The sequence below is a fragment of the Solanum lycopersicum genome, chromosome 5 (genome assembly GCF_036512215.1).
Source record: "Solanum lycopersicum chromosome 5, SLM_r2.1".
Classification (NCBI taxonomy): domain Eukaryota; kingdom Viridiplantae; phylum Streptophyta; class Magnoliopsida; order Solanales; family Solanaceae; genus Solanum; species Solanum lycopersicum.
Window position 1 is genome coordinate 69,021,608 of NC_090804.1, and position 11,653 is coordinate 69,033,260.

At 32.3% G+C, this 11,653-nt stretch overlaps 2 protein-coding genes across 2 annotated transcripts; one reads left to right on the plus strand and one right to left on the minus strand.

Annotated features, from left to right (window-relative positions):
- Nucleotides 1-18: 18 nt before the first annotated feature.
- On the minus strand, nt 19-6,119 carry LOC101267407 (3'(2'),5'-bisphosphate nucleotidase 1). The gene is made up of 8 exons (XM_004239586.5): nt 5,585-6,119; nt 3,905-3,980; nt 3,550-3,623; nt 2,560-2,765; nt 1,967-2,177; nt 1,780-1,878; nt 1,505-1,658; nt 19-404 (listed from the first exon to the last, which is right to left on the minus strand). The coding sequence occupies exons 1-8, from the start codon at nt 5,804-5,806 to the stop codon at nt 241-243; spliced, it is 1,206 nt and encodes a 401-aa protein (XP_004239634.1). The 5' UTR covers nt 5,807-6,119; the 3' UTR covers nt 19-240.
- Nucleotides 6,120-9,083: 2,964 nt separating this feature from the next.
- LOC101259049 (U-box domain-containing protein 26-like) lies at nt 9,084-10,289 on the plus strand. Its single transcript, XM_004240128.2, has one exon. The coding sequence runs from the start codon at nt 9,084-9,086 to the stop codon at nt 10,287-10,289; it is 1,206 nt and encodes a 401-aa protein (XP_004240176.2).
- The last annotated feature ends 1,364 nt before the right edge of the window (nt 10,290-11,653 follow it).

Genomic DNA, 11,653 nt, shown 5'->3' on the forward strand with positions numbered 1-11,653 from the left:
TGTAATCACCATAAAAAAAAACATAACAAGAGAAATATATAATGTTTAATCAAAGTTGAGTTGACATAACCAGAGAACAACAAAATGTTTATCAAAGCTGAGTTGAGATGACAATCAAAGAGCTAAAAAGTGATATCAGAAATGTGTAGAAGGAGAAGAACAGGTGAAAATGAGCAGCTGCAAGTACCATTCTGGGAACTACAATAAGATAGCTGCAGCGTATTGTTATTGGTTTGATCATCACAAGGATGAAGCTTTCTCATTCAAAGATTCTTTAACAGCCTTGAGGAGAGCAGGCATCAGCTTTTGATTGGTAACGATTATGCCTTCGTGTAAATCAAGGTATCTTCCCTTGGAGAAGTCCAAAGGGTTTCCTGCAGCATCTGAGACAACACCTCCAGCTTCTGAAAATTACATGACAAATTTCTTTATGATTAACAAAAAAATCCTAGCTTAACCATTAAATAAGTGGCTAAGAATGATTGAAATACAATGTATAGCAGAAAAACTTAAACCACCGAAAATTTTTATCAGATATTTGGATTCAAACTTGTCTCCAACCAACAAATCTCATGCGCTTAGCTTATATAGAGCAGCTAAATTTTTACAAGTTGTTCTAGTTTAGCAAATTCAAAGAAACTCAATTAGATGATTGCTCAAAAAGATGAATGTTGTCAAGTGAGCAAAATGCTTAAAATGACTTTGAGCATCTATCTATTATTTTTTTGTACAGCATTTCCAAGGGGTGTGATAGATAGATATGGAAGATATCTCTGTGTCATTAACTTTAAATGAAATATCTCATATAGCTGATACGGGCTTTTATGCCCAGATACAAAAAAAACATAGCTTTCCAGTGCTCAATGGCATGAACTTGCACATTATTGAGAGTTAAGCTTGAATTAGGAGAAAAACTTTTTGAGGGTTGATAACTATCTTAATGAAGTTCGAGAGGAAGCTGGATAAAAGGGAGTCCTCAAGTGACGGGGTATTCGTAGGCAAGGCCAAGAGAAAGCACGGAAACTGATAAAAAGAGCAGGAGAAAGTGGTAGAGTACCATAAAGTGGGCAAGAGGATTCCAACTACACAATGAGATCTACCACTAAAAGGGTGACATGATCAATCATGTGAACAATGAGTTGGAACTTTGAGAAGGAGACCCTTAACCTTATCTCTCAAGCAAGGGGCAGAAAGTTGTTTTTTATGCTTGACACCCTTGTAATGTTGTTCAGGACCTCCAGTGAATTGTATAAAATTGCTGTTTGAATAATGTGTTTTTCTAGATCTGCCATCTCTTGGAGTTCAAGGTTCTCTCTTCTTTAGTTGAGGGTATTAATATTATAACTTCTTGTTATCATAAATTACCAACAGTTGCAAATCAAATTTCATATGCTCAGTTCTTCGTTGAACGAATAGATTCTCTGAGCATGAATACTGATGAGAAATAATGATCCGAGTGAAGCAGAAGTGAATTATTAATTTAGAAAGCAGATATCATATGAACCTGCAACAACGAGATATCCAGCAGCATGATCCCATATCTTCTCGCGGTAGCCTTTATGAGGAAACCGCAGATATATTGCTCCATCTCCACGGGACAAAGCACCATACTTTGCCTGGCTGTCTATTCGAACTGGGGGGGCTTTTACACCAAGTTTCTGTTTATAGAAGAAGAATAGAGACCTCATTCGCATATGCATTAAGATGGAATGGGAGAAGTTACGCACATTAAGAGAAAACAAAAAAAACAAAAAAGAAACGTTAAAAGAGAACTCATACCTTTGCTATCAAACTAGATAGGTCATGCAAAGAATGTGCTGCTTCAAAAGATTCAAAAAAAGATGCCTCTTCAGGGTTGTCTAAATCAGTTACATGCACCTGAAGGCAGTAGAGCAACCTATCAGCTGATTAGAGATGCAAATATTGAAGTTGTTAGAGAAAATTACAAAATATTCAGAACATGAACCTTTATTGGTGTAGAGCCATCAAGAGACTGCATATAAGTTCCAGAACCAACTTGGGCATAAAAAAGGCAACCAACTTTGTCTTGATCATCCTGTAGATTGTGGGAGGCAAGAGAAGATAATGGAAGATTTGGACAGGCTAAGACGCCCAAAACCACCTTCCCTTCATCTAGCAATCCCAATGCAATTGCATATTGGTCTCCCCTTAGAAACCTGGAGAAAGATTAAGACCTTTTGAGAGACTCATAAATATGTTTGGTAAGCACTTCCCTGAAATTAAAGAAGCAAAAGTTATGACGTAGATGAAGTAAAGAATTAAACATGTGAGATAGAGAGTTCTATATCAACCAAAAGGTGGCACATCCCGGTAATTAATTGAGTTTGACAATAAGCAGTAACGGCATAAATTCCCTGGTTAGTGTAAGCATAGCTCGGCAATATCAAATGTACAAGCAACAAAAATCATGGTAGGGTGAGGTGAGAAGAGAGCTACCACATAAATTCACATTTTGGCTTATGGTGTCAGCCTGTTTTAAGATAAATTTAAGCATTCATATCTCGCAAAAACTGACATGAAAATCTTATTTCCACTCACCCTTTAGTACCATCAATAGGATCCAACACCCAGTGCTGACCAGAAGGACCCCCTTCAGATCTACCACTATCAATGGCAGCAAGGACATCTTCTTCAGATAATGGGGCAGTACCATATGTTCCATCACTAGCAAGTGTTTCATTGACAAGCTTCATGATACGCTGTAATGTTGATTTTCCCTCTTCATTACGAAGGTCTCCAGAGTCCTAGAGAAATTAGATTTAGACCTTTAGTTTGATGCAAGAACATACATTTTCCACTGAAATGGAGAAATGAATATGCAGAGATAAATAACAAACTGTAAAGCAGAAATGATTTAAGAGAGCAGGAAACACCACGTAAAACAGAGGCAGGCTGGTAATGACATCGACAAGAATTTCCTAAGATATCAAGCCCAGTAAACTTTGTTTTGCTATGAGCAGTCTGGGGTTTTCCTTTTAAGAAATCATCAGCTATTAGAACTTAATAGTACAGAAGCTCATCAAATCAAACTTATTAGTTGGTTATGTTTCAAGGGAAATGGAGGAGAGAATAAGTTAAAAGACAAGAGCCTTTCAATTGCTTTAATTTCACGAAAATGTCAAAAGATAATACTTTGAGGTCAGTGACCATCTTTGCACTATCACATTGATTCACTTGTATTGTGCCCCAGGAAGAATATTCAGAACTCCATACATCAACTCATCACTTAGGTTTGAGGCTGTTATGGCCAGAATAAATTGGACTAGTAGACTCCTGAGGTGCTATGTGTGATTTCTGACCATGAAGATGCTATGAAGAATTCCAAGAAAAGGCAGCTAGAATATGTCCCTTTACTAGCTGAAAGAATTATTAACATTTTTTTGTTATTTTCTGCCTTCTTTTCCTTCAAAATGATACCTTGCCTATGCACAAATGTTCTTTCCTAGGTTTCATTTGAATGTGATCTTAATGAATAAACAATGAAGGTAGGCACAACATGGACTAAACAGCTAATAGTTCAAACATTACCTCCTCAGCCACTAATGAAAATGAAGCAGAACACAACTCTTTCTGCAAAACAACGCTAACCACGGCCTGTGAGCCTGATAATCAAATGTGAGACATTTTCAAAAGGAGAGAATAAATTGCAAGGCTCCATCAACATGATAACAAACATAAAATGTATATTTGTTTCAGAACATCAGTTTCTTTAATGCAGAAATGAGAAGCATCTTGCTCCATGAGAGAGACAGAAAGAGGTGGAACATATATAGAGCGAATGGAACGAAATGTCTAAGGAAATAGACTGGTCCCTACACAAGACATCTTTGTTCTCTCTTTTGAAATCTATACATTAGCATGGAAGCATGTTATATTAATATACCATAATCAGCCACCGTCACTGGAGATTTGTCAGACTTTGATTGAACATCTGCTTGCAACAGTGCTTTTTGGACTTTCTGCAGAAAACACAGGATATGTTAGCTGAACTACATAAAGAAATTGCCAAGTGAATATGCCAAAATAAACCAATCCGGTTTAAACATAATATCAAATGAAATAGACATCTTGTTCTAGTGCAAGAGGAACGCCACAAACAAGTCCTCCTCCCACCACAAAGAAATTACAAAAAGCATGAAAGCATTTTGGAGGCATTGAATGCTAGTAAATTGTATAGTTAGAAAGGTTTCATGATAGGTAATGGTCTGGTAGTAGTTCGAAGACTTAAAGGGCTATAAGGTGAATAGCTAAGGCTGTTTCCTTTATGCAGAGTTGGTGAGAAGAAGAGGAAATGTGACATAAAAACACAATAAACCATTCTAGATCCATCTGCGGCATACATCTAGTAAAAATCTTTATTACTCAACTCTAATGAGTTAGAAAAATTCCCACTGGTGCCTATTCCCTTACTTAAAACTTATACAAACCAACCAGAAAAATGAGTCATTCAAATTTCGAACCTTTCATTAGAACGAATCCACCCTTTTCTAGCGTATTGGCATCTCAGATACGAAATCTCCTTGCTGTAAAAGATATTCAAGAAAAACAGAACGAAAAATATACAGCAAATCTAATGTAAACAACTCCAAGTTCACTAAGTTAATTTCCAAATAGCCCCGTCGACCTCAACATAGATCAAGTTTAGTGCTTTCCCATGCAAGCACTTCTATCGGACATTACAAAATTCAAAGGGTTGCTTCTTTAATGTCTTATTTTAGTCTGACTTTTACCAGGAAAATCCCAAAATCTAATGCTTGGGAAACAGAATCTTGCAGACACGAAAAAGAAACAGAACATCTAATATCAAAGACTCAAAATCACTGACTTAATTTCTAAATAGCTCCATCGATCACAAAATAGATCAAGTTTAGTGCTTTCCCATTGCAAGAACTTCTGTCAAACATTTTATTAATTTCAAAAAACTGCTTGTTTAGTTTCCTATTATAGTCATATGGAGTATATCCCCAATCAACCATTAGATACAATTGGACTTATAAATGACAAACCCCAAAATCTAATGTACTAGAAAGACCCACTCCCTCCCTCCCCACCTCTTCCCAATCCTAAAACAAAAAGAAAGAAGCTTTCACTTTCTTGAAGATAAACTAAAGGCTGATTACCACTTCCACCATGTTTTCCAGCCGATATATTCATCATCAGAACTCTCAATCTCTTATGTATGCAACTATTGACCAAAGATACCAAATAATATATGATGACACAACTATCCCACATATATTTTGAGCTCCCAAATTGTCTATAATTTCATGCTTCACTAGTTTGTTCAATATAGAAAGAAGCCAAAGGGGGCTTAACATCAACTATGCACACATAAAAAAAACTCATAACCACGTATAAACAGGGTAATTTTCAGCCAAAGGAGATACAGATAGACCCCTCGGCCTGCCCCGCAGAGTAATAAAATCAAGAAGAACTCACCTATTTTATAGAAAAAGGGCATACTCATCAGAAAGATTGGATCTTTCTCCATTCCACAATCACAATTTTCACAAATTAAAACACAAACATGAAAAACAAGCTAAAATAATGAGCAAAGATTTACTTGACAAAGGCGAGCAGCAAGAGAAGCAGCATTCTTGGCAGCATCAAGTTCTTTATCATACGACATTGTAACAGCTCTTAAGGTTGATTTAGATGCTCTTAGAGTGAGCAAAAGTGAAAAGGGGAAGTGGGGTTTTGTATTTTTTGTCAACAATGGCAGAGTTTTTTGTGTCAACGAATTTATACTCCTAGATGATAATCCCGTGAAAGTAGCCATTTCCATTCTTGAAGTTGGTGGCAAAATTGGCCAATGTGCAAATTTTATTGAAATAAAATATACAAAACTCCACCTATTTTTTCTTTTATAAAATGAAAAAAAAAATTAGCACAAAGATTCTTAACCTCAAAATTATTGAATTCGATCTTTAAAATAAAAGTGAAGAAATAGATTCAACAATCACTTTTTATTACTTGAGTAGATCATCTTTAAAAGCAATCTTCTTCGCGAGATAGAAATAAAATGTCTATACATTTTATCATTTACATACTCAACTTGTGGTCTTTTATTGGACCTATACTAAATATATTATTGTTATAGTCAAATTATTTTAACTTCAATCGTATATTATCTCAAAATATTAAATAAAAAAAAAAAGAGGAGCATGAATGGGCTTGCTATGTTTTAGAATGGGTTTGGGCTTGTAACTTTGTAACAACAAGGCCTTAATAGTTGCATCCATAATGGGCCTAAATAACTATATGAGTAAATCAAATAAATTGATATATAAATTTCAAACAAAAAATATTGTATTATTATTATTTCTACAAATATTTAAAAGCATTTTTGGTTGTACATATTAGGGAGAGAATCTAAATATCTAATTCCTTGACTATTTTTGTTTGCATCAGTAGAATTAAATAATTTTAAATCCAAATAAGTCATACTTATGGGACTTAACTAGACACTATATTTCATAAAACAACACTTTTACTCGTAAAACAAGGAGTTATTCCTGCTTTTATGTCCCACATAAATATTAAAGAATAATATTTATTAATTTCTAAGTTGAAGCCTAACATTAGGCTGATCAAATTCTTAAATTATACAAAAATATATTATTTCTTCTCCCATAATTAATCTCATAGATCTTAGGGCTAAATATAAATTGTTTTTTTTTCCACTACAATTCCCTAGGCATCATTTTAATCATATTATTCTATCCGAAGTTTTTAAAAAATTAATATTTCGAAGTATTTAAATAAAATTAGATTAACTTTACTTAATCTAATTTTATAAGTTAAATTTTAAACTTTTTAAGTGGCAGACAAAGTTGCACTCAAAACACACAAAATTTCTCTAACTGTTAAATATAATACCATTCTTTTCTTGGTTCTTTTATATATATTATTCGACTTTTTATCATTTATTATCTATGGTAAGTATTCTTATTTTCTTTTTCTTTATGTGTTGTTCATTGATGATATATGTATATAGATAATATAGTTTAGACTTGTTAGATAACTTCTAATGATAACTTTATTTATACGATAATAGATATGAAGCGATCTGAAGTGAAAACTGAAGATTCATATAATTAATTTTATTTATTTAAAATTGAACTACTATTATTATTATATAAACATGTAAGAACTTAGAATACAAATCTTTATTAGAAGTCCAATTCTTGTGATTAGGAGTTCATGTAGTTTAACTAAAAAAACCAAGAGATTGATAGATGAGATCATAGGATATGCACATGTTTTATATTTGACTAATTAATAGAATCATGTACTCCACTCACTTTATATTATGCCAAAAATAAAATTAAAGGGGACAATATTAGCTGGAGTTGTTACATTTTGACTAAAGGAAAAAACAATATGCCTTGTTTGGCCAGTCAAAAATATACTGAAATAAGCTAGTTATTTATCATAAACATAATATTACTTCTTTTTTATTCCTAAGTATTAACTTAATTATGGATACATTCAATTTTAATTTTGATACATGAATGTCAAAGTTAACATCTTATACGTTTTTGCATTCAGCTTTCTTAGTTCTTCTATACCCAACTAGTAAGAAGAGAACTACATACAGATCATCACCTACAAATACTCTTTTTGCCCAAAATATTCTAGAACATCAACGTAACTTTAAATTCATGTAGTCAGTCGATAACTTTACATATCACACATTAGTTCAGTAATCGAAAAAAAAAGAGAAAGATATATAATACTTTTAATGGTACGAGATTTTTAGGAGAAAAAAATATTTTTTTTTCTAATGAATTCATACGGTGCATAAGTTTTAGATACTGAATGATTATTATAATGATCCATGAGTACGCAGACAAAGAGATGCCTTTTGTTTATATATATATATATAAAAAAAATTAATACTTTTTTGTTTTGTGGGTAAAGGAGGTGTCACATCTTTCATATTCAAACAAGTATAATTTGAGGGGATTCAAAGTTCAAAGACATGAACTTTTTGATTGAGTGAGTGGGTCAGTTTGACTGTAGTGTTGATCTATTTTTATCAAAAAGAAAACAAAAACAAATGGTCCTACTCACTCTCTATTACTATAAAAATTATTCTATACTATTAGTTGCAATCTACCAATCTTTCTTTGCTTTATTTTATTTTTTATACTTACATAGATAAGGGCTACTCTTTTCTTTTCTTTTTTGGCCAACGCTTGTGTTTTGTGTCCCTTTGTTCTCTTTATCATATTTCCCACTCACTTTTGGCTTATTACTCCTCATTTCATGTGCTTTGTTCCACTTCAAACTCACAATCTTTTGGCCTACTCCTCCACTATTAATTTTTTTCAACTTTCTTCAATCTACAAATAGCTAGACTACACATATACTACTAGTTTATAAAGATTCATCTTCTAATCTCACATGTTCAAGAAAAGGTTTCATCTTTCTTTGCTAATTAGCTTATCCTTTCAACTAGTGAAAACTCAATGTTCCAACTCTTTTGTCATTCCTACACACACCCTTTGAATCTACTGATAGACTACACATGTCACATATTATACTAGTTTATATATGAAGATTGGTCTTTTATAATCTCACATGTTCAAGAAAAGTTCTCATCTTTCTTTGCTTAGCTTATCCTTTCATGTTCAACTATAGTGAAAATTCAATGCTCCAACTCTCTTGTCATCTTTACACACACCCTTTGAATCTACAAATAGACTACACATATCACATATTGTACTAGACTACTAGTTTATGAAGATTTGGTCTTATAATCTCACATGTTCAAGAGAAGTTTTGATCTTTCTTTGCTTAACTTATCCTTTCAACTAGTGAAAACTCAATGTTCCAGCATTTTTGTCATTTCTACACACACCCTTTGAGTCTGCAAATAGACTAGACCTATCACATGTAACCTCACTTGTTCAAGAAAAGTTCTGATCTTTCTTGGTTTGTCCTTTCAACTAGTGAAAACTCAATGTTTCAACTTTCTTGTCATGTATACAGACACCCTTTGGAGATAAACTAAAATCCCACTTCAAAGATTTCATTTTTACTTGAATCCTATTCTAATGAAGGAGCCTGAAGTTGGAATTCCCATCTTGTTTAGGTGTCCAATAAGTTTAGATTTGTTTAAAGATCCAGTTACTTTATGCACAGGCCAAACATATGACAGATCCAGTATTGAGAAATGGTTATCTTGTGGGAATTTAACTTGTCCTGTTACAATGCAAAAGCTTCATGACTCTACTATTGTACCAAACACCACTCTTCGCCATTTGATCGATCGATGGCTTCAAATAAACTCTAGTCATGGTTATGATCTTGATTACTTTCAAACAGTTGATGATTCATTTGTTGTTCTTAAACACAATCTTCAGTCAAAGGAGTCTACATTGGAATCAAAAGTTGAAGCATTAGATAAAGTTCTTGCTTTATCGAAAGATCTGCCTTTCGAAAACTGTCCCCTGATTCAACTAGATTTCTTCCAAATGATTCTTGAATTAGCCTTGAACGATGCAGATGAAAGATCAAGTTTTGAAGAAAATGTCATGTTTGTGGAGAAAGCATTAGTTTGTGGATTGAAGTTGTTGCCATTTAGTGACTTGGGAACACTCAACATGCTTAAACAAGATGAATCAAAGTTTACAATTCTGTTCAAGAAAGGGAGTTTTATGATCAAGAAAAGCTTGTGTCATTACATAGTGGCAATTTCATCATCTTTGCAATTGAAGGAACTTTTAGTTATGTTTGGTAAATCCAAGATTCTTGTTCAAGAACTTGTTCATCTTATTGAGAACAAACTAGATGGTTATGAAGAATCAATCAAAGCACTTTCAGCATTATCTTCTGTTGAGCAGAATCGCGAAGTAATAGCAAAAGAAAATGCAGTTAAGGCATTGATAACATACATTGTGAATGCTCCAAAGTGTGAATATAGAAGCTTGTTTGGACTTGTTATGGCAATGAAAACAATTGAGGCATTGCTAGTTGTAGAAAGTGCAATAGAGGATGTTTTGGATCATCCAAATGGGGTTAGTGAAATTGTGAAGATGGTATTTAGAGTTTCATCAGATAATGAAGCAAGTGAAAGTGCAATGAATTGTTTAATCATTTTGTGTCAAGATTTCATCAATGCTAGGGAAGAAGCTATTTGTTCTGGAATTTTGACTAAGTTGTTGTTACTACTTCAAAGCCAATGTAGTGAAAGGACCAAAAATAAGGCTAGAATGTTGCTCAAATTGTTGAGATCTATGTGCAATGGGGATACAAAATGAGTCCTCTACATGAAATTTACAATTGATATGCTCTCTGTCCTTGTTATTACAATTTATCTAAAAATTTATACTTGGCTTCTTTTTTTTTTAAACAATGCCTTCGATTGAGGCTGGTCAGCTATATGAATTCTCATTGATCATGTTTTTGTAGTCTCAGAAAAAGATACATGCTTTATAACACGAACTGTGCACAAATGAATGAAAACATAAGTTCACAAGATGAATGAATGCATAAAATCGAAGATTAACTTATTTGAAAAAATAATCTTTTTTAGGAAGAAATACACAAGATTTTGAGGGACTTACTTTAAAATAGGTACGATTGAAAGACGAGCCAAACTTTTATTCTCACAACATAAATAGTTCACATATGTGTTGTAGGACAAAATTTCATTATGTTACATTGTACATAGAGTTAGACTTACTTTAATATACAAAATGATAATTATTTTAAAAATATAATTTAGAGCGAGAAAAATCATTGTTTTAAATATATTTTATTATAATAGAGAGTATTGTGACTAAAATAAAATCTAAGTTCATTAAGTATATGTTTAATTTAACATTTTCAAGACTTTGAATGAAGTTGCTTCAAAAAAAATTTCTAATAATTAGCTTATTGATTACTACTTATCAATAAGCTCAATGTCAATCTAACAAAAATGAAAGGAGAACAAACTGCATTTTGCATAAAATATCTTTGAAAAATTCACACCATGTTGAATCCTTCTAGATAAAAATATTCTAAAATCTATTTTTGGGTCAAAATTTAATAGAATGTTCTATTAATTGATTATAATGTTGCTACTTTGATATTTCCACGGTCAAAATATTACAACAATGGATAAGTTTATGTAACAAACGTAAAATGAGTGCTAAGAAATTTGTTTTTCTATTTTAATTGTTATTAATAATAATAATTAGTATAAATAAATTAAAAGTGGGCCAATGCTTTGTTTATCAAAAAGAATATGTCACTATTCTTTGATCATCATGAAGAAAAAAAAAACAAATCCAACATCATAATGAAAGACAAAGAGTTGAATTCACAAAATGGTTGCTTAATTTTTACTTTATTGGATCGAAATTACTATGTATCTATAACACATTTTAAAACTCAATTATGCATTACATTAAAAAAAAAAAAGTTACTAACTTTTTTTTTTGTTATAAAAATAGTTTAATAACTTTTTCGTGAAATGAAATTGAAGTAAATGACTATTCATAAAATTAAAATCTATATGATTAAAGGAACGTCTTCTTAATAAGGACATATATGAAAATAAAAAAATTAAATTATGATTTAAATCTTTTAACAAAATATGCAATAGCTCGCAAACCACATAGAAGAGGTAATCAACATT

What these genes read in the sequence shown, in the direction of transcription:
- LOC101259049 (XM_004240128.2), top strand. Translation starts at nt 9,084, where the DNA reads ATGAAGGAGCCTGAAGTTGGAATTCCCATCTTGTTTAGGTGTCCAATA.
- LOC101267407 (XM_004239586.5), bottom strand. Translation starts at nt 5,806, where the DNA reads ATGGAAATGGCTACTTTCACGGGATTATCATCTAGGAGTATAAATTCG. An exon ending in AGTGACGGTGGCTGATTATG is followed by an intron (nt 3,624 to 3,904) that starts GTATATTAATAT and finishes TTTGATTATCAG; the next exon opens with GCTCACAGGCCGTGGTTAGC. An exon ending in TGGATATCTCGTTGTTGCAG is followed by an intron (nt 405 to 1,504) that starts GTTCATATGATA and finishes TGTAATTTTCAG; the next exon opens with AAGCTGGAGGTGTTGTCTCA.